Below are 23,448 nucleotides of genomic sequence, written 5' to 3' on the forward strand. Positions count from 1 at the left end.
ACGCTTATATAGGACGTTTGGTACGTTGTTTACAAACTGCACAATCTATTTCCGTGTTTAATTTTTTTATTATTAGTCATAAGCGCAAATCCCATCTGAGGAATGGAGGAAAAGGAAGAATGAGGATACTCAACTTTTTAACAGGCTTAACACATGTAAAGTATGTGTATCACAATATACACTATATGTTTATAAATATTGTAATATTTAAAGTTTAATGTAGTAGTAATAAAATACATTTTTCTGTTACTTTTGTGACTCAATGTGATCAGGCTGATGTGAGTAAATAACGCGGAAATTTAAATTAAATTTTCAATCAATTTCTTTTAACATTTTAGAATACCTACTTGTACATTTTTTTAAATATATTTTTACTTAAAGTTAATGTGTTTACATATAGCATAAAGCTGGAAGTGGGTAATAGTGTGAATATCTGTGTATGTAGGTGTCACGCCAATCACCGTAATTAGGCTCATTAAATCAGTGTTAGGCACTAAAATCGCTGTGTTTATTACTTGAATTTGTACTTTCCCGTTTTTAATACCACATGTATTTTGGTAATATCCATAATATTCTATCGTAAATTAACTGACCACTGACCCACTAACAAATTTTATCAATAGGACCTTGTTATAACAAGACATCAATCAATAAAAAACGTCGTTAATCTGTTTACATTTATTGACACTACGATTCACAAGCGTACCAGACGCATTGAAAATTGGCACCAACGAGTCACAAATTTATCGGCCATATTTCTTGTACGTCACCCCAGAAACTATATAATTGATAATATAGTCTCGAGAAATATTAAAGATTTGAAATTTCTTCAACAAAAAACAACCAATCGTAACTTCGTTTTAAACAGCATGATACCAATCTAGACTAGTTTGTTGCACGTGTGATAACAGCAGGGATGGTATGGAGGATTGGGACACGTGAAGGCTTGGCAGGGAGGAACTACTGGACAGCATTCGCCAGGGTACCAAACAGTGCGAGCGTATCTGCCACTTGGTCTTGTGCACGCTCCGTGGTTGAAGCAGTGAGCTTTGCAGGGATAGTCGTAGCAGCATGGCCTAAAATTTATCAAAACAATTTAGGTGAAGGATGTAAGGCATGGAACAGATAAATCTTGGTCATTAGAACCGCCTTAAATACTATTTCATTTTCTACGTGAAAAGTCTAAGAAGTATGATTGTTTAATCACACAACGTGTATACATATCGCGTATTTTGTAAAAAAACATATCTTCATATCATTAAAAATAACGATTATATTTTTATCAAAATTAGCTTCTTAAAGGTAATAAAATTAATTTCAAATTAAATATTGTTTACTATAGAAATAAAATATTATTTATTTAAAGATCTGCTGCGCTAATGTGTATACATCGTCGTATTATATTAAAATATATTCCAGCCATTAGATAACTAGAAGAGAATTGAATTCTGAAAATGTGGTAAAATCTTACTTTTCAGGTGGGGCGTTGGTCGGACCGCTGTGGTATTTCGCTGCCTCTTTTATGTAGGGTTGTGGTCGGGGTTGACCATACCGTGGTCTTTTATAGTATACACTGTATTCGCCCCGTACAAATCCGTACCTGGGGCATGGCCGACAGCTCTCAAAACCTCGTGGAAGCACTGACATGCTTGTCAATCGTATTGGTTATAATTCACTGAAAGTTCAGAATAAATTATAAAGTATTTTCGTATTTTATTATAATTTGTACGCACTGTAGTAATATCGTACCTATGTTTTTAGTATGAAATACAATAATTTACGATTTTTATTATTTTTATATTTTATAACAAAAAGAAAGTTATTTTACATTTGAGAAAATAAAAAACAATGAAAACAAAAACGTTTTCTTTATTCTGACAGTATTTTGAAGACGTTCTTTTTAAAATCTGCTTGTATGGCATAGTGGCAAATTCTTTTATTTTTCTTATGGCTATAAAGTTTAGATTTAATTTAGTAATGTATAAAAGTTATAGTATATATATATATATATATATATATAAGTTACTTTCGCTTTTCTTGTTCTTTTTTATCTAAACTTTATAGTAGCCTCATCATCACTGCTATGACGTCACACCATAAAAACTGCTAATAAAATTTTGTGGAACGATAAGGTTTCTCAACCTAAGCCACCGGAGACTGTGGGCAGACCATACAGTGATAAGACTGGTAAAGGATACTTCCCTTTTGGTCGGAGGAAAACCACCTTTTTCTTTTTACAGTACATTTTACGTGTCGCATTTTTTTATACAAGAGAACGCGTTAGATTAGAACGCGGGCTTTCATATATTTTCTTGGGTTACAGTCTTGACTATTTTTCTTCACGTATACGGCCGTTTCTCCATACGCACTAACACGCTACAATACGCGCTTCAAAAAAATCGCACGCGGGGAAACGGCCATATTTCGGCGTTCGGCGTTTCGGCACTCGAAACGGTAGTGTCAGTATTAATATGGATACTGATAAAGAAACATTGCTGTTTGTATTTATAATTCGCCGTCTGAAGACTGAGAAGACGAAAAATATGTTCGGTGTCATCGATGGTTGTATCAAGACAGAGAACCGGTCATTTTAATAAACTCTACCCAGAACTGCGAACTGCGAGTTTATAAGCGCGTAAAGAGCGCTTGTATGTAACCACCCTTAGTTTCAAGCAAATCTACTACTTCAGATTCAAGTAACTTAATTCAATGTTACCGGGAAAGACAAGTAGGAAAGACTGACGTTGGCGCAGAGTACAATTTTACTATCAATAAAGTAAATAACATACAATGCACAAGCTTTATTTAAATATAAATTTTACGTTACAATGTATAAACCAAAACAAGGGACAATTTCAGTTCTCGTATCAACAAGTCTTCATGCTGGTGCCGTGGTGCCCTATCGCAATCACTGCTTTGTCAAAAGCCGCCACAGGTTGTGGAGGCTGGCCTACGGCAAGTACTGCATCTGTAATATGATGTTGTCAGTCATTTAAAGATTTGTTAACATTCAGCTACTCTTTCTAGTGTTTCCGAAACAATTCGAGTTAGGGTCTTTTAATGAAAGAGCGTTCAAATAAAAGCTGACAACGCACTTTCGAACTCTGGTATCGAGGGTCCATGGGCAGTGGTATCACATTAGATCAGTTGAGCCCGTTTGCCGCCGTTTTATATTAAGTTGCTGAGGTAGTTCATCTACAGCCATTAAAAACGTGGTATTGACTTGTTAGTATTTGTTTTAATTTTTATTTACTAAATTGCACATATTCCATAAACTATTAGAAAGTTCCAGAGAGTTACAATTAGATAGACCTATTTGCTTGGTTATCTGTTTTAAATAGTTTAAAAGTGACTTCGATGTTCAACATGATTTGTTTTAGAAGTTCGTCGATTTAAAGGTCTATAGGCGTTAGCTCGTGATAAGGGCCACATCTCACCAAGACCATTCCTGACTGTGTCGAGATAGAAAGGAATGCATTGGCGACGCGATTTGGCGACTCAGACTGGCGACGGGGACAGACATAGCCATGGTAACGTCGCTGGCCACGTCGCCATGGCATGAGGTGAGGTATGACCCTAAGAAATAAAAACAATTGAATAATGAAATTGACTTAGGTGAAGCGCATGTCACCGGGTCACTGTATATGTGCTACTTGACTGTAAACTGTGACGAGGGAGCCAACTCCTCCACAACACGGAGAGGTCTGACATGGTGAACAGCACGGCGAAGGACAACCACCACGTCTGAAATGACAGAGGGAATATAACAAACTAGGGTACGGAACCTTGTACGCTCAGTTATACACAGCTTTTCAGGCTGAGGGAATACTTTGCAGACATATGCAATTGAATAATTGGAAATAATTGTAATATTTCTAAACATTTCTTCATTTTTATATCCTTCTTAATAATATAAAAATATATAAAAAAGCAACGGTATTTTTAATAAGCCTTACGAAAACTTACTGTATTTCAGATGCAATAGCTTGTAATTTGTTTATCATATTCATTCTGTTACACATTTTACTTATTTTTAAATTTATTGATAAAAACACTCCGAAAATTTTTGCTAATTTGTCCGAGATATTTTAATTCGTGTCGTGATTTTGATAACTATGCAATTTAATATTTCTTTTTCAATGTCCAAATGACAATATTTTTTGAACAACTGTCACATTTAAAAAAAGTTTTTACTATTTCTAAAAAGTAGGCGTATGAAAGGCGTTTCAAAAGAGGTAGTATGTTATTTCTACATCACTATTAAGTACATACTTACCTAAACTTTTAATTATACGAAGGAGCACAAGATGGATAGTGGGGTTGTATCTAAAAATAAGAAGAAAAATATTTTTTTAGAAACGGCGTTTAATCTCGAATGCTGAACATAAAAAAAATTACCAAAATTAGATTTGAACAAAAAGTGTAGAATAATATAGTATGCATATTAAATCTACCAACTCATTATTTTAATTAGAAAAATAGTGTATCTTTGTCTATTCAGACAAAGATACACTATTTTTCTGTAGAATAAATTTTCCACACGACTGTATACGTTATCTTTTTCATATACCAGATAATGGGATAGCAATATAAATGATTTGTTCTAATTTGTTTAATGAAAATGAACATACCGGCCTTTGGAAGTTGACCAACTGATATCTGACTTTCTTATCTTGATTGTTAAGCACCATTCCAGGGTAACTGGTAGGGCGGTAGTCGAAAGTGCTATCATGGACTATGAGGGGTCGGCGAACTGTTACTGGGTCCATACCGCAAGGTAAACATTGGAGACCCTGAATTGTAATACAAATGGTTATTAAATCATAATTAAACCATAGTTACAATTAAATCAGATTGACTACGAGCCAGTAGTCTTACTACGAGGCTTTAACATTATTTCTAACAACACCAAACATTCTGCTATTTTTTGCACGAGTTTTCCATACGAATTTGTATTGTTACTATTCAATAATAATAACTTATTTACCGTATCAAATATACCGATAGACTTAATAATATCGTCTTATTGTCAGAATGATAATGGCTGGTTCATTTAAAAAGACTTTTATTATTTTTTACAGATTATTACATGTCCATATAAAATCCATAATAAAGGACATAATCAGCAATATTTTACTGTCTTTAAAATCTACATAAACTGTTATTTTTAACTCCCTTTCCATTCATATGGCGTCGCACCCGTCTCAGTCATTTACCATGCCAGTAAGCACATAAAAAATACGCGTTTTTTTACTTTAAATAATAAAAATGTAATTATCATCCGCATTTATGATACAAATAAATATCTTTTTGACATAATCAAACTCCACTTAGACAAACAAGCGTATAATATTTACAGGAATGGTACGTCATCGTCTAATCTGCCTGATGTATCAATATTTCAACATGATTTTTTTATTGTATAAAAATACAAGCGATTTTACAGCAAACATGTTATTTTTCATGCTTTCAAATAGATCATATACACGGAACGTGTCTTATTTATTAGTCTTCCATTTGACATATTAGACCCAATTTTTTTTTAACAAATGACAATTTGACAATTTTAGGTATTCCATTTAATGCTGTATCTAATCAAAGATTATTTAACAGCAATCACGCTAATGTTGACTGCATTGTATAGCATGGACATACATTTATTAAAATAACAATGCATATCAGTGGACTTTATTTCAGCTACTTAATTAACTTATTGTTGATTGATAAGGCAGTAGTAGTAGTAGCTTATATACAGTAAACGTTTTAGTAGTATTTTCGAACTCTGTTTAAGATGCATTTTTCATCACTTTACTTTATATATTCTTAAAAGGCCGGCAACGCACTCGCGAGCCCTTCTAGCATCGAGAGTGTCCATGGGCGGCGGTATCACTTAACATCAGATGAGCCTCCTGCCCGTTTCCCAAGTTCTATAAAAAAACCATTACAGCGTCTTTAGTGGATACACCAATTTAATTTTAAATACTTTTAATACTCGTTTATTGTGACTTCACACAATCTTAGAGTACCCGTAATACCCGTAAAAACCTTAATATATACCTACGCTTGGGTTCGTATTCCGGAAAAAAAATGTTTTGTTTTGGTAATCAAAGGAGACGCTGCCACTTATGCATTTTTAAGCTTTTTTACTCTTACTTGTTCAATACTTAAGAAACTAATATAATGTATGTAATACCTTCACTGGATAGCATGGTATACACTCTGGAGGATCTTTATAACTTGGTAGATTTAAAACTGGACTGCACATTTTTGTTTTAAGAGTTTTCAAAATTAAATACACAAAAATTTAGTTATCCCTATATTTTTATCGATACTGACGTTATTGTCAATTTTCTTTTTTTATATAACTTCTTTTTATCAGAACTGAGGTGTTATATTATTAAAACTTTATTATAATACTTCGATTTAAGTTAAAAAAAATTATTATTGATATAGAATTAAAAATAATATAATAATAATTTCTTATAAAACCTATATTTCCGTGGTTCCCATTCTTCTTTTAAATAAATAACATTGGAACCGTTGGCTTATACTAAATCTTTTACCCACATTTCACAATTAGCTAGCTCCTACATCGGTGGGTGCAACTCGGAAGACAGGGCTAAAAATAATATAATAATAATTAACCTTAACCTCAAGAAAATATTTTTGTAGTTTTTTGGAACCAACACATATATTTATATATTCTAATTCGGTAATATTCTAATTATGAAATGTAATACAGACTTTTATTGGCATATTTAATTTACATACTTCTTTAAGAAAATTAAAAATAGTATTGCATGCTAGAGGGTATTACAACACGACTGTATTTTTTTGAAACGAGCCGCAGACGAGTGATAATACCTAATTATATGCAGTTATATACATTCCTTTATTTAATCTCGTCTGGAAGAAATCGCTCTAAAGCGATAAGGCCGCCAGTTGCTTTCTTATTAAATTATGTTTAATATATTTTTTTACCTTTTATGTAATGCAACGAAGTGTTAATAAATAAATAAATAATAAGGTATAAAAACACTCGTGCAATCTTGCGGTCTCGTTTCAAAAAACTACACACATGTTTTAATACCCCCTATTATGTGAGAATTACACAAACTACTACTATGAACGCATTCTTCTTGTCAGGAAATTAAAAAATGTCTACTTATTGTTTTTGAATGCGGTAAAGTTTAAACTTTGTTTCTTGGACACGAGAATTGTCTTACAAAGATGTAGAACAATCTTTGGAAAAAAAATTATGTTCCTTCTACAATAAAATGCAATTATTTTTACGCTCGAGACGTTTTTTATATAAAGCAGACCTGAATATGAACTTCTTTCACATTTCGTTTTTAAAGTAATTTCCGTACTCATAACTATTAAATCTATCAATAGAAAAATATCATGAAAAATGGGTTTTAACAATTTCTTACGGAATGCTCGTTGCGAACTAGGTGCATAACCTCCTCGATTTTTAATAAAATCTAGTTGGTTGAAATCTTATAAAAGGACTTGAGTCCTTTCAAACTGTCCATTTGGTCAACCACCTCAGGTTAAATCCTTGTGAAATTTGAAGATTCGATAAAGAACAATGAACATGAATGGCTGTGGATCGCCTCCGTGCCCTCCAGCCTGCACGCCATTCCCGACTTCTAACTGCGGGCCTGGGCCTTACTTGTGTCAGAATAATATACCTCCAACGCAGCGTTGCTACCCAGTGAATCCGTGTATCAATATCTACAGCTGCCACACGCAGATAATGTAACACGACTAAGAAATGTCTGAGAATCCTGAACGCTACAACAATAAAGTATAGTATAATACAAAGCTTTTTATTAAGTATCACGCATGACCCCTTTTTACAAGATATTTTCTTTTAATTTCAGTTGTTATGTATAAGTATACCTCGTATAGACGGGTCTCTCAACTTTATTGGGAAAATTCCATTTATGATAATTGTTTTTAATTTAATATTACCGTAATCCAATTTGATTAATTCGTGATAAACCCATTTAAATGTATTAGTCCGTTATCTTTTCCGATTATTATAAAATCTATCAATTAAAAATAAACCCAGCTCGTAGATAAAAAAAACGGAAACGTATTTAGTTCAAAAACGAATGAGAGGACTGTTTTCGGAGGACTGGAACCGATTAATTTTGGTTGAACTAGGAAACTACGAAATAGGCGCTAAAATAAATCAAGAAAACGGAACAAAATTTAATTTATTGACATACATACAGATTTTGCTTTACATCATTAACACATACTATCACGACTGAGCACAGTGTGTTACAGTAATACACGTTTAAAAAACACTATTTATTTGGTCATATTAAGACTTACACCAATGGAACCGGAACATGATAGCATAGGTTAGGCGTTGGACCCTGTAAAAAAGTGAATAAGTGACAAAATTATAAAAAATTTATTGGCTCTTCTTAGCTTCTATATTAAACCATAATCACAATGATGATGTACATGTAACACGTGAACTCTTGGTTATGCTTCCAATCCGTTGTTTCGTTTTTAATACTGAATTTTAGCACACGGTGGCTATAGTATTCTTATATTTATGTTAATTGTATTAAACTAGTTGCCGTATGAGAGTACCATACCTGCAAATAAAAATGTCACATACCTGTTTCATCCAATTATTAACCGAATATCGGACATTAGGGTTTTTGCGCTGCAGGCATTCCTTGGGGAAAGCCGTTGGCCTTTTTGAGAAAACACTATCATGAACGATAAGCGGTCTTCGTCGCGTAACTGGGTCTATTTCACAATCTTCACACGAGCTTCGGCAAACTGGTAGACAGGGATAGGGGCACGGAGGTGCTCTGGGACAAATGGGGCGCTGTTTTGGAAGAATTGGAGTAGGGCACTGCGGATTGCAGCAGGGTAGAACTGGTTGGTAACACCTTATGGGTTCTACACACGGAATGACCTGAAAATGATATCCACATATGTACAAGAGGATGAATGCCTTAACTTGATATAAAATTACATAATTTCTGTAAGTATATTATTCATATTTCATGTTACTATGCTTCTCTCGCTTAATCTCTTTGTTTTTTTTATTTTTTGTATCGACTCTATGCATACTTACTGGCGGTGGATCGCAAGGTTCAGGAGGAGGACAACAAGGTAATATTGGTGGGCAGCAGACAGGTTTCGGTGGTGGATAAGGTGGTGGGTCACGCGGTGGCTCTCGGCGTGGCTTGCAGCAAGGGAGCATGGGTATTATTGGTGGCACATAATCAGGAATTACTGGAGCCGGACATTGTCTGAATGTTGGCTTACATGTACAAGCCGGACAGGGAGTGCAAGGGACAGGAGGTGGACAGCAAGGCTGACAGCAGGGAGGCGGTGGAGGACAATTAAACCGACACGGGCCACTACCACACGGCAATATTGATGGGCATGTCGGGCAGAAGCACATAGATGAACACATTTTTTCAGTTTTTTGTTTTAAAGGATTACTGAATTTTGCACAATTTTATTTACATAAATTTTTTATTAAATTTTTTCTAGAAAGTTTAAGTCACGTTTAAAAAATATTGACAGATTATAATTTTCTTTCTTTTTTCGGGCAGTAAATACCGGAAAGAATTTTAAAATGATGACATTAATCAAATATGCCATTATAAATTTTGAGTGAAATTTTCGTAAGTTTTTTTTATTAAATTTATAAAAAAATCAAAAATGAGCGCCCCTTTTTACAGTTACGATCCGTGTGTTTGCACGGGTATGCCGTGTGGTGCGTGCTACCCGTATTCGACAAAGCCATGTGCAGCCTCAATTAACGATCTTGGCAAGTGTTCCGTTTGTCCAGGAGGAGGATGCTCTCCCTGTCCTGCACCAGTAAGACCTTGTCCCGCACCATGTCCCGCTCCTCCAGTGTTGCCATGTCTACCACCATGCCCACCTTGCGACAAGGTAATAAAAATATTTCATTTCTTAAAAAACGCTTTACGACAGCTTCTTGTAAAATCATCTCTTTTGGCTTGTTCATTATTAGGAAACTTATTGACTCAAATATAACATATCTTCTTCCAATTTAGTAGGAAATGGTTAATGTGCGCAGTACAAATGTAATTACGATAACCCATATTTTTTATATTTTTCTAGCCTGCGACACCTGTGCCTAAACCAGACGTATTCTGCGACAGCGTTGCGATACCATTTTGCAGGCCTAACCGTTGCAAGCCGTGCCCTTGCTACTCTTGTATGGGGCCTGGGACTTGCGCACCGAAACGTTGCAGTCATCCTGGAGTTCCAGTCTGCTGCGGATGCTGCGGCCCTTGCATGCCAATTTGGTAGACTAAGACTATGTATTTGTCCCAAAGTGATGCAATTTAATCCTTTTTTATATTGAGTAAATGTGTAAAGCAACTGTTATATAATACATAATTTTATTTATAATCTCTTAATGAAAATACTTATGCGATATGTACTAGGTACGTTATGTTTTTGATGATATCGTCATTAAACAAAATGACACGGTTTCTCATTAAAATAATTCATAGATACATTTAAAAGGGCTGAGATGTGATATAGCTATAGCTAATAATATCGATAGAAATAAGAAATATTTGTTTGTTGTTTCATTGTATTACAAAAGTCTCGAGATGGGGTTCAGATTGGCTCTGAATTAGTCTTTGTAGATGATTATGTCAAAGCTTTAGGGGAATCAGGAACTATTTCTTTATTCTGTCTTTTCACTTCAGTGATATTATCCATTTCCTTTTTCTTTCTCCTAAAATAATTCCAATACATTTATTCTTCATAGCATCAGTGCTACTATTACTATTTACTACTTTATTACAAGATAAAATAATTATTATTCAAAGATAAATACTATTACCTAACTTTATCGATATCAGCTAATACTTTCAGCAAGATTAGGTATAACAAAAGTTTATCGATATCGATAAAGTAACGTACCACACAACGCTCATCATAATCGATAGCGATATATAGGTACCTGATAATTACATCATTTAGTATGTACATCTAGTACATGTACAGGTAGAGAGGACTATACCTAAGCGAAACCCTTCAGACCCATCATCGCCGGTTTATTCTTCCTAAAAACAATGGATAGGCTGGGAAACTTGGTTTCCCAATCAATATGCCTATATATATATGTAAATCAGTCAACGCTTGGTGCATTTATTGACATTGAAGGTGTTTTTGACAAATTTCAAGAGTATTACTAGGAACATCTGTGAACACTCTTATAGAATGGATAAACAATATGCTAAAACAACGATCTATACAGTTCTCCGTAAACACTACTACGCAATGTATTGTTAGCAGTTGTCCACAAGGCGCTTTTGTGGAACCTAGTTGTTAACAAGCTCATTACTGAACTCATCGCTGACAATCTCTACGCTATGATATGCGGATTATGTGATATGTTGTGTTATATGCGGAGGACATAGCTATCCTTATGTCGGGGAGCTTTTAAAGCAACTAATGTGATCTCATGAGAAAGGCTTTCAAAGTGAATGAGCATGAGCCATCTGTCAACAAATATTTACCTAGGTGTGATTTTGGACAGTAAAGTGCTCTGGAACAAACACCTAGAACAATTACTTAACGAAGCTACGATCGCATTCACAACTTCACTTACTTGCATCGAAATCTTGTCGCTATCATTATTAACAGTTAATTAATATGATCAGAGTGGCTTTTTATATGCTTATGTTAATTAGAAGTATTGCTAAAAAACCGCACGGTTTATCGGCGTTTTTTGCAGCTTGCGGTTTTCTCGTAGTTTTTTGTGTATTATTGCCATACACTAGACTTCGGAGGTAATTTTCAATCACTCAAAAGAAATGCTTTAAACACTCAACAAACAGCGACTACTGTAAAAGTCTAAGTTAAGGTATCCTTCCTGATAATATGAAACGAACGAAAACAATGTTGATGAACTAGCCGCCATCTCTAGTTCATCAACGCAGACGTAAGTTTTTCGGTGATAGAAACAAAACAGACTAGAATTCGTTAAAAAACTTCCATTTAACAAATGCATTTTTTAATGTAATATGAAATTAATTCATGACATTGGCATACAGATACCAGTACCTTTAACCGATACCTACCTACTCGATATTTAATTTCAAAGTAAAAGTATCGGAAAAAGTATCGAGTCTGTACTTGTATTTACTCCTATCGTTTTATCCCTATTCCCTACGAACAGTTGCTTAGAGTCATGTGTGTTCGGATTTGCTCGCGCACCTGAGCGGTCTCTTCAAAACATTCTTGTGTTCTGGCGATTGTTCTAGCTCTAGCTCTTTGTTCGTTTGATGCAAACACTTAATACGAGTTTTCGTTTACACTAAAAGATCACGAAATAATGCTCTTGTTCTTACTCTGTGTTCAGTTGATCTAAATCGACCTTTAGACCATCATGTAGGTACTGAGAGACGTCTCACACTATGCGGGAAGGTATTACTAATTGTTACGATGAGATTAGGTAAAAATAATAAAAAAAATTATATTAAACATTTATTAACATTCTATATTTATAAGTTTGACTGTATCCAAGAAAGGTATCGGTTAACGCGAGTGTAGACACCAGGATAGTTAGCCCGACCACAGACTGGTGTACGCCATGAGGCAATGCCAATAAGCACATTGTTGTGAATCAAGGGAGCTCCAACATCACCTTCACAGAAGTCAGCGCCGCCCTCAGCAGTACCAGCGCACTGCATATTTTCAGTTACAGTCATAGCAATAATGTTGTAGTTTTCTCTGCATTTGTTTTGGTTGATCGTAATAAGATCGGCCTTTAGTAGATTTTCTGAGCGAGGTCCTTCATACTGAAAACGAAAAAATGTAGTGAGATATAGATTAATATGAGTTATAAAAAAAATAGGAAACAACACTCTTGATTGACAGACGCTAGTCTCATTACGATTATCACTACACACTACATATTACTATTCAAATATTGAACAAACCCAAATACATTATTTAATAAGACGAATAAGCGTCTTGAAATCCTTAATAATAATTAACAAACACCTACACGAATATCACCCCATCCGAGAAGAGTTACAGGAGTATTATCTCCTACGACGTAATTTCTGCCAGCTAGGGCGACTCGACCTCCGTATTGGATGGTTTGTAACGTCCTTAAAATGGCAACATCACCATCCGACGTGAAGCTGTCATAGCTCGGGTTAAAGAAGAAAGCTCTCATATAGTAGACAATACCACCACTGCTGGCGCGGGATGATCCAATTCGGGCACGCCAGTAGTTAACTGGATCAATCCTGTAATATGAGTCAAAATTATATAAAATAACATTTTCATAATTACCAATAAAGTTTCTATGGAAACATTGTTACTATGAAAAAATATATATAAGTGTAATTGATATATAAATATAGTATAAAAAGTCAGTTGCTCTACAAATAGGTTAGAGGCAATTAGGTTATCAGGATTCGGTGCCTGAAACTTGGTGTGGGTGTGCATTTTTTTAAGATGTTAGCTATCACTTTATGAGTGTGTTTAATTACGCCAAAATCTATTGGTGTACGAACAGGGATCGGATGTACGCGAGTGAGTTGAATTGAGTGGTGCGCCTAGCCAAAGCTCCCTCCTTATAACAAAACCCTCATTATGGCAATTAAATATACAGACAGTACCATAATTTGCGCGGTGATGTAAAAATGGCTTAATTTCTGAGATCGTTATTTGCCAATACGTAGGTACTTATTAATTGTAGGTTGAAATTATACTTACTCAACACAATTAATAGAAGTCAAAATGGATCTGTTATTGATAATGGCGCCGACGCAAGTTTGGGAGTAGGCCCCTACTTCGGAATTGTATCTTAGGAGTGCAGCTACATAGGGATAAGATGAAATATCCACTTGAGTTCCACCAGTGACTCTCTGTTGTGGTGCGCCTGGTTAGATAAAGTAAATGAATTTTCCTCTTCATACAGCCGTAACGCGAAAATACAAGACATGTAAACGGATGGGAACTTATTTTATTATTTTTCGAACTTATAAAATTTACAGTATTCATGTTTAATTTTTTATTAATCATATACTCCGAGTAATGGGCACACAACTTGAACCCTGGAAATGCGTTACTCCAAAGAGATTGTACATCGTATAGAAATAAGTAATAAAATAATTAAAAAATAACACACCTGCACATACAGCTACAAGTAGAGCTAACACTGCGACTTTCATGTTGGAAGATTACTAAGAGACAGACTAGTTAGACTCGCCATTATCCGTGTTTTATAGCCTTGTCTTTAGTCCATTATTTGGATTATTGATATTAAAAATCATTAATCATTCTGATAATTTATATAATTTAAAATTTAATACTAACAGGTGTAGCGCCATCATCCACTTGAAATACAATTTTGTTTCTCACCTATGTTTGACAATTTGGTAAAAAGAAATACACTAGATTTTTTCAGTTAGAATAGTTAAATGTGATGTACCTACTATAGAATACTTAAATATATAGCATTTGCCTCTCACTTAAGATTTTTGTCCATAATTTATATTCGTTGTTATACATAATATTATATACAGTAAATAATTCATATTTTTATATTAAAAAATGCATTAAGAAAATATATTATTTGCACACGTACAAAGTAGCTAGTGATTATATTTAGTTATAGATACTTTTATTATTCAATATGCTGGTTTCATTACGTTTTAGGAGGTACCTACCTACTTGATTTTCTTAACAATAAACAACGTAAGGTTTTTGTTAAAATATTATCGCGCACCTAATGACCATTCTATATTATAGTAGTGTTAATAAATGTTATTGAAATCTTAAATAAATATTGGTAATATATGTTTTTTTCTACTTTGTATTCAATGTTGACCTGTGAATATGTTCCATTACGAAAACTTATCTTACATTACATTTAAAACACAACGAATTGTACGAGCAATCCGTAACTTCCATATCTTTAGCGATAGTACAACGCAAAGTTGCAATATCAGTGCTACGGATAAAAAAATGTGTGCAATTGTAAGACTACTTAACCCTGCTTAAACGTCTCGTTGTAGTCTTAATGTATACATTATATTTTTAACTACTTAAGCTGTAATGTAGAAATGATGAGTAATGATATCAGATGAACTGACTTAACCTGTTTCGAATAAAAAGTTACAGCGCAAAATGGACAATGCTACTAAACTGTACCTAAGTATTGTAAACTCATGTGTTACTTCAGTATGTGTTCCCATAATCTGAGACATTACATTGGTAATCACGTATCGTATTACTATCATTTAAAAGATTATGACGTACTAGATTTGTGATGTGATAAACAAGCAATTAAAATTAGTAGATTATACACACATCTATTTATTTTATTAAAGTACACCACAAAATATATTATAAAGTATAAATTATTCTATAATATAAAATAAATAATATAAATATTACACTTTCAATCTTCAATTTAGGATTTAACAGTAGCTACCGATTGCAAATTATTCATTCGCCTAATACTAATTTGCTTAACAATGTACCCTATAGGCGCTTAACAACAGTTTTTATAAAATTATTTATCCACTACCGAATATCACCCTAACCCAACAACTAATTCACAATTTCAGATTGAAAACTGAGATCAGACCGTTACAGTCGATCGATTTCCTATCTGCATCAAATAACCAAACCCTACGAAGAGAATCCATTTTGGCGACGAATAGAATACAATCTCTTCGCTCTTTACACACATATTTGATAATCAATATAAACTCAATAAAGTAAATAAATACCGTACAATTAATATTAAAATATACATGTCTATGTTTAAAACATTTCAAATAGCTTTGAAATTACTTTTAAATTTGTTGTAAGTTAAAATCTAAAGATAAGATATTAGCACAGTTGAACTGTCATTTTCATACAAAGGTCTATCTATATACACCGATCCGACCTACCATTCATAGCTTGTATCGACAGATGGCTCTTATCAACCGTCGATTATTATTTATCTTATGGTTATTGGCACACTTTTATCAATATTTGAATTAAGAAGTCTATCTCAGATCGTCAAAACGGATTGAGACAGTTTATTGGGTTTGGGCGTTAGTGTTTACCGATGGCTAGAAATATTATAATACTAGCCGCCGTTCATTGTCCGGTGCTACTTTTCGCCAGTTGTTGACTTTCTGCTGCAGCTGGTCCTTTCCTCTACTTATTTACTACTATTACTAATTTACCTTTTTTGTGGGTTTTTATATGCTTACTAGCAGACCCGACAGACGTTGTCCTGTCTACGCGTCTTTAATTTGAAAAATTCAAACTTTTTTTAATAAGCTAAAACATTCTGGACCATTTTGATGAAAATTATTATTCAAATGTTATGACAATATCTAACGATCCAGCACATGGTCTACAATAACACAATGATAACAAAACTTTTTTTTATTTGATCGCAGCGCTAACTGTCGGGACAGACTAAAATTAAAATTCGAATATAATTTCTAATATTCGAATTTAATATTTGACACTGCGATGGTAGCGCCGTCTGTCAGATCCAATGTAAAACATTCCAAAATCAACAACTACTAATAAATTAAAAATTAATTTAAAAAACATTGTCCAGCGGACAAAATTGTGAATCTAAACCATTCCCAGATCCCCGTGAACACACACTAAAAATTTCGTCAAAATCTGTCCAGTCGTTTGAGAGAAGTTCAGTGACATACACACTCACAGAAGAATTATATATATAAAGATGTAAATTAGAAGTATTGCCAAAAAACTGCACGTTTTATAGGCATTTTTGCAGGTTGCGGTTTTTCTATATTATTGCCGTTTTTTGTATATTATTGCCACACACTAGACTTCGGAGGTAATTTTCAATCAATCAAAAGAAATGCTTTAAACACAAAACAAACAGCGACTACTTTTAAAGCCTAATGTTAAGGTATCCTTCCGGATAATATGGTACGAAGTGCAATCTATAATTTAAAATGTAGGGAATCTCTCAGAGATAAATTCAAGGAAATTAATATACTTACCTTTCCCTCGCAATATATTTATGAAAATATTATGTTTGTATACAAAAATAGTGATAAATATACTAGATTAGAACATACGCACAATGTCAATACTCGGAACAAACGCAGGCTGCAATTTCCCCGTACTAGACTATGTAAAGTTAGTAATTCTTTTTTGGGGAAAGGGTCTTCTTTAATAAAATCCCAGAGGCTCTTTTATCTCTGCCTTTTAATAAATTTAAGAAATGTATTAAAGAAAAGCTGTGTAAAAAGGCTTACTATAAAGTTATTGATTATCTAGTTGATAAAAGGGCCTGGTGTTGCTGGTGCTGGTGGTGCTGGGCAGGCTGCCTCTAATTAATTTGATATATTTGTTTTAAATATTGTTTGATGATTTGCTTTTTTAAAAGAGTACCGAGAGTTTTTTACGCCGGCTTTTTCTCTCGGCCTACACCCTGTCTTTGCCGATGAGTAGGGATGCCTATTGCCTACAAGTTTGAATTGATTGACGTGGAATAAGTGATACCTAGAAGATCTTATGTTCCAAAATAAACGTATTTTATTTTTGAAGTGAAACTTCTTTAGAATCGTTGTGATTTCAAACCGGATGCAACGAAAAAGCGACAGTAAAAAGAGACAGAAACATTAATTCATATGATTTAACGTGGGAGAAAATGAGATAGATAAACTTCTTTCGAATCGTCGTGATTTCAAACCGGATGCAGCGGTAAAGAGAGACAGAAACATCAATTCATCATATGATTTAACGTGGGAGAAAATGAGATAGCAGGCATTATACAGCCTCTCTTTACTGCCGCTTTTTCATTTGATCGAATTTCAAACTTTCGATGTTTTAGTTTTTCCCAAATTAAAAATTTATATTAAACTTATAAATTAAAATTTATCATTAAAATATACTGTTTTAAAAGAACACACACATTTAGATAATGGAAAATGATTAATTTATATATGATTAATAATAAAAAAAATGTTTTTGAAGGTTTCACTTCTACCATGTGTGAATTGCACATATGTTTTTCTTTTTTTATTTATTTTTATTTTAGAACGAAAATAATATTGATGAACTAGCCGCCATATCTAGTCCATCAACGCAGACTAAGTTTTTCGGTAATAGTAACAAAATTGAGACTAGAATGCGTTCACAAACTTCCTTTAACAAATGCATTTTTTAATGTAATATTAAATTAATTCGTGACAATGGCATACTGATACGAATACTTTTAACCGATACGTACCTACTCGATATCTAATTTCAAAGCAAAAGTATTAAGTATCGGAAAAAGTATCGAGTCTGTACGGGTATTTACTCTTATCTTTTTATCCCTATACCCTACGAACAGTTGCTTAGTATTGCTTTTATAGAATCATGCGTGTTCGGATGTGCTAGCGCACCTGAGCGGTCTCTTCAAAGCATTCTTGTGTTCTGGCGATTGTTCTAGCTCTAGCTCTTTGTTCGGTTGATGCAAACACTGATGTTGATGACCTTTAGACCATCCGCTTCGCGTGAGGTGGTACTCAGCTAAGAGACGTCTCACACTATGCGGGATGGTATTACTAATTGTTACGTTGAGATTAGGTAAAAATAATAAAAAAATTAAATTAAACATTTTATTAATATTCTAAATTTAAACGTTTGACTGTATCCAAGAAAGGTATCGGTTAACGCGAGTGTAGATACCAGGATAGTTAGCCCGACCACAGACTGGTGTACGAAATGAGGCAATACCAATAAGCACATTGTTGTGAATCAAGGGAGCTCCAACATCACCTTCACAGAAGTCAGCGCCGCCCTCAGCAGTGCCAGCGCACTGCATATTTTCAGTTACAGTCATAGCAATAAGGTTGTAGTTTTCTCTGCATTTTTCTTGGTTGATCATAATGAGATCGGCCTTTAGAAGATTTTCTGAGCGAGGGCCTTCATACTGAAAACGAAAAGATGTAGTGATATATAGATTAATATGAGTAATAAAAAAATATAGGAAACAACACTCATGATTGACCGATCCTAGTCTCACTAGGGTTATCGCTGTACGGTTACATACTATTACTATTCAAATATTGAACAAAACCAAATATTTTATTTAATAGGATGAAATCGTCGTGAGCGTCGTGAAATCTTTATTTTATAATTAACAAAAACCTACACGAATATCACCCCATCCGAGAAGAGTTACAGGAGTATTATCTCGTACGACGTAATTTCTGCCAGCTAGGGCGACTCGACCTCCGTATTGGATCGTTTGTGACGTCCTTAAAATGGCAACATCACCATCCGACGTGAAAATGTCATAGCTCGGGTTAAAGAGGAAAGCACTCATATAGTAGACAATACCACCACTGCTGGCACGGGATGATCCAATTCGGGCACGCCAGTAGTTAACAGGATCATTTCTGTAAATGTGAGTCAAAATTATACTTGAAGTCTGCGTATCCTTTAAGCTGATAGTAATCTTTAAAACAATTCACCACAAAAAACTTAAATGAAAATTTCACGATTACGAATAAAGTTCCTATAAACATTGTTATTATGAAAATATATTATAACGCTTATTGAATTAAAATATAAATACTCACAATTGACTTGAAGGACTTATTAATTAAAATTCAGAACAGCGTTTACACTAACTTTTTAAATTGCAAATTATTATATATAAATTATTATAAATTTATAATTAATTATAAATTTGAAAAGCATCGTTGTATTGGCAATTAAAATATCGCCGTTACCGATATGTCGGCAAACCTAAAGTATCGCCGATATATCGGTATCAGTACAGGATGCATCCCTAGTGTAAATATATAAATATAGTATAAAAAGTCAGTGGCTCTACGACTAGGTTAGAGGCAATTATGTTATCAGGATTCGGTGCCTGAAACTTGGTTTGGGTGTCATTTTTTTAAGATGTTCTATGTATCTATCACTTTATAAGTATGTATTTTTAATTTTTTAATTACGCCAAAATCTATTAAATAAAAATATACAGATAGTGCCATAATTTGCGTGGTTATCGAAATATGGCTTAATTTCTTCAGGTATTCTTTATTTATTTGCCAATCGGTTGGTACTTATTAATTGTAGGTTGAAATTAAACTTACTCAACACAGTTAATAGAAGTCAAAATGGATCTGTTATTGATAATGGAGCCGACGCAAGTTTGGGAGTAGGCCCCTACTTCGGAATTGTATCTTAGGAGTGCAGCTACATAGGGATAAGATGAAATATCCACTTGAGTTCCACCAATGACTCTCTGTTGTGGTGCGCCTGGTTAGATAAAATAAATGAATTTTCCTCTTCATACAGCCGTAACGCGAGAACATTGCTCCGCGAAAATACAATACACGTAAAATAATACGATTGAATATACTGGATAGAAACGCGAAAATGTATTTCGAATTTAAAATAGTAAAAACACAATACAAAACACGATCACGTTAAAGTGACTCAGGAAAATTGACTAATAAAACTTACAGTATTCATGTTTAATTTTTTACATATACTCCGTAATGGGCGCAAATTTCTAGCCTTGTACTATCGGACTTGAACTCCGGAAACGCGTTACTCCAAAGAGATTGTACATCGTATAGAAATAAGTAATAAAATAATTAAAAAATAACACACCTGCACAAACAGCTACAAGTAGAGCTAACACTGCGACTTTCATGTTGGAAGATTACTATGAGACAGACTAGTTAGACTCGCCATTATCCATGTTTTATAGCCTTGTCTTTAGTCCATTATTCGGATTATTGATATTAAAAATCATTAATCATTCTGATAAATGATATAATATAAAACTAACAGCTGCGCGCGCTATCATCCAGTTGAAATACAATTTTGTTTCTCACCTATGTTTGACAATTTGGTAAAAAGAAAGTTTTTTTCAGTTAGAATAGTTAATTGTGATGATCTACTTTGAATACTATATATATATACTTTATAGGATTTGCTTCTGACTTAAGATTTTTGTCCATAATTTATATTCGTTGTTATACATATTACCTATATACATAATAATCTAAATAAATAATCCATATTTTTAATATCAAAAAATGCATTAAGAAAATATATCATTGCACACGTACAAAATAGCTAGTGATTATATTTAGTTATATATAGTTTATTATGCAATATTGATATTCTTAACAATAAACAACGTAAGGTTTTTGTTTAAATGTTGTTGCGCACCTGATGACTATTCTACATTATAGTAGTGATAATAAAGATTATTGAAACCTTAAATAAATATTGGTAATATATGGTTTTTCTTACTTTTAATTCAATGTTGACCTGCGAATATTTGCCATGGCGAAAACTTATCTTAGCTTAGAAATGATGAGTGATGATATGAGATGCACTGACTTGTTTCGAATATCAAGTTACAGCGCAAAATGGAAAACGCTACTAAACTGTACCTAAGTATTGTAAACTCATGTGTTCCTTCATTATGTATTACGTATAGTATTACGATTCGTATACGATTTCGATCATAAGATAAAATATTATAACGTACTGGATTTATATAGATAAACAAGCAATTAAAGTTACTAGATACATATTACATACATATTACAACATATTTATTTTATTAAAGTACATCACACAATATATTACCAGCACCTTAACCTTAACTAAAGTTTTAGTTTTTACTTGTAAAAGGGGTTCTTTTTTTGGCATAATTAAGATAGTGGCAACCTGGCCGGCAGATCTGCCGGAAGGGCTAATGGCTGTACAATTCATATGAAGCTATTCACATTATCCCGGGCCCGGCATTTTTACCGAGCGTTTTGTCACTACGAATTGCCGGTAGAACGACCGGGCCCGGAGTAATGTGAACGAGTTTGTGCCGGTATAAATAAATAAATACTTATGTCTAGTCGTCCCAGTAACGCTGGTTCAGGCTGCGCGTGCGGTCAGCGTGACACTATAACCAGCCTTACAGTACAGACGAAGACATGTACACGCTGACGACGTCAGCGCTGACAGCTACGCGTCATTCAAAGACGCTCTAGAAGTTCATATATCTCGACCATCAGCGCCGACGGTGCGCGTGCGGTCGGCGTGACACTAAGGCTGGTTATAAGACTTTTGCTGTGGTCTTGGAAAAAAATAAGGAGCACCTTCGAAGCAGGATCCTCCTTGACGACAATGCTTCAGCGCACTCCGCAAAACAAACTGGAATATTTGACTATGGTGTTGAGATAATGAGTCATCCATCGTACAGTCCTACCTTTCATTGAGGGCCATCCCTAACCGAGATGCCATGGCGACGTGATGTCGCTGGCCACGTAAGGGCCATGCGCCTTAACGACATATTTGTATCTTCATAAATTGTCATTACTCACCCTTTACTTAGAAATGAAGTTGAATAATTATACGACGTTTAAATTAAAAGATAGCAATGGGTTAGGATATTTTATTTAAGACAAGACGGCACTGAGTAGACTGAACACATAGGGTCGAAGCACCTTAGTCCGCGGTACTATGGTAAAAGTCGACCCGTTCATACTGCTTTAACAAATCTTCGTACAGCACGTGTATATAGTGATGCAGGGGCAGCAAGGGCCGCAGCCTCCACAGCAACCGCCGCAACCACCGCAAGGTCCACACCTGAGATGAAAAAAAAGGTGAAGAAAACCAGATATAATTTGTTTACACAATATTTTGATATACTTACATTTTGACTGATTAAGATTTATATGACTGAAGTTGAAGTAGAAAATAAATATTTATATTTAGTACTTGAAGTTATTGGGTTTTTTTTATCCTTTTTTAGGTTTATTAGACTCCGGAGATTTTATTGAACTACTGATTGTAATTCTTTGGACGGCTATTTATATGAAAGTAGGTTTGAAAATGGAAGAAATTTTTAAAATTTTAAAGAGGATTTAATATAGAGGTTTCATTTGACGTATTAAAAGGGTAACAACACATATATCTCATCTCATCATACTTTAAAGAAAATGTTAATAAATAAGAATATATTTCTTTTAAATATAAGTATTTAAAGAAATTTATTCGTAGTATTAGTAGGCATTATTTTTATATGACAAAAATAACTTGATGGACTGGGTTACACAATGTAACGCCATTATAACTATTTTGAATAAAAGCGATATTTTTATATAGGCTAAAGAATTGAAGCGTCCTATACACAAATTTTCATTTTAATATCTGTTTATCTATTTAATAATATTCTTATTTGTATCTATTATTATCTAATATACTAATTATATAAACTTAAAATAGCCAACTACAGTATCAATCATACTTAATTTTTATCTAAATATTATTGAAAACTTACTCACTTAAACGTCAATATACCTAATGATTTTAGTTACGTATTTACTTATTAATTATTCTAATAAAGTTAAAAAATACAAAGAAAATCCATTATTAGTCTCGATTTCTTTGCCC

General features: G+C 33.8%; 4 protein-coding genes and 1 long non-coding RNA gene across 7 annotated transcripts; 1 reads left to right on the top strand and 4 right to left on the bottom strand.

The window, feature by feature from the left end:
• Positions 1-665: 665 nt before the first annotated feature.
• On the bottom strand, positions 666-1,797 carry LOC110994879 (sperm mitochondrial-associated cysteine-rich protein). The gene is made up of 3 exons (XM_022261773.2): positions 1,750-1,797; positions 1,472-1,675; positions 666-1,076 (listed from the first exon to the last, which is right to left on the bottom strand). Exons 2-3 carry the CDS (start codon positions 1,645-1,647, stop codon positions 881-883), a joined length of 372 nt encoding a protein of 123 aa, XP_022117465.1. The 5' UTR covers positions 1,648-1,675; positions 1,750-1,797; the 3' UTR covers positions 666-880.
• A 6,408-nt stretch (positions 1,798-8,205) lies between these two features.
• On the bottom strand, positions 8,206-9,543 carry LOC110994878 (sperm mitochondrial-associated cysteine-rich protein). Its single transcript, XM_022261772.2, has 3 exons — positions 9,110-9,543; positions 8,642-8,947; positions 8,206-8,390 (listed from the first exon to the last, which is right to left on the bottom strand). The coding sequence occupies exons 1-3, from the start codon at positions 9,452-9,454 to the stop codon at positions 8,343-8,345; spliced, it is 699 nt and encodes a 232-aa protein (XP_022117464.1). The 5' UTR covers positions 9,455-9,543; the 3' UTR covers positions 8,206-8,342.
• A 162-nt stretch (positions 9,544-9,705) lies between these two features.
• On the top strand, positions 9,706-10,323 carry LOC110994900 (sperm mitochondrial-associated cysteine-rich protein). The gene is made up of 2 exons (XM_022261815.2): positions 9,706-9,939; positions 10,132-10,323. The coding sequence occupies exons 1-2, from the start codon at positions 9,706-9,708 to the stop codon at positions 10,321-10,323; spliced, it is 426 nt and encodes a 141-aa protein (XP_022117507.1).
• A 2,180-nt stretch (positions 10,324-12,503) lies between these two features.
• Positions 12,504-20,786, bottom strand: LOC111001611 (trypsin, alkaline B). Of its 3 annotated transcripts, none has more exons than XM_045628816.1 (4): positions 20,653-20,758; positions 13,759-13,924; positions 13,040-13,286; positions 12,504-12,830 (listed from the first exon to the last, which is right to left on the bottom strand). In XM_045628816.1, the coding sequence occupies exons 1-4, from the start codon at positions 20,693-20,695 to the stop codon at positions 12,534-12,536; spliced, it is 753 nt and encodes a 250-aa protein (XP_045484772.1). In that variant the 5' UTR covers positions 20,696-20,758; the 3' UTR covers positions 12,504-12,533. The 3 variants fall into 3 exon arrangements, with proteins under 3 accessions (XP_045484772.1, XP_022127236.2, XP_022117324.2); XM_022271544.2 differs by lacking the exon at positions 20,653-20,758 and adding an exon at positions 14,174-14,283; XM_022261632.2 differs by lacking the exons at positions 12,504-12,830; positions 13,040-13,286; positions 13,759-13,924 and adding exons at positions 18,628-18,955; positions 19,178-19,424; positions 20,130-20,295 and having other exon boundaries at positions 20,653-20,786.
• A 1,647-nt stretch (positions 20,787-22,433) lies between these two features.
• Positions 22,434-22,826, bottom strand: LOC110994920. Its single transcript, XR_002600231.2, has 2 exons — positions 22,709-22,826; positions 22,434-22,641 (listed from the first exon to the last, which is right to left on the bottom strand). It is a non-coding gene; the product is annotated as an uncharacterized LOC110994920 (long non-coding RNA).
• Positions 22,827-23,448: the final 622 nt, after the last annotated feature.

The sequence above is a fragment of the Pieris rapae genome, chromosome 1 (genome assembly GCF_905147795.1).
Source record: "Pieris rapae chromosome 1, ilPieRapa1.1, whole genome shotgun sequence".
Classification (NCBI taxonomy): Eukaryota; Metazoa; Arthropoda; class Insecta; order Lepidoptera; family Pieridae; genus Pieris; species Pieris rapae.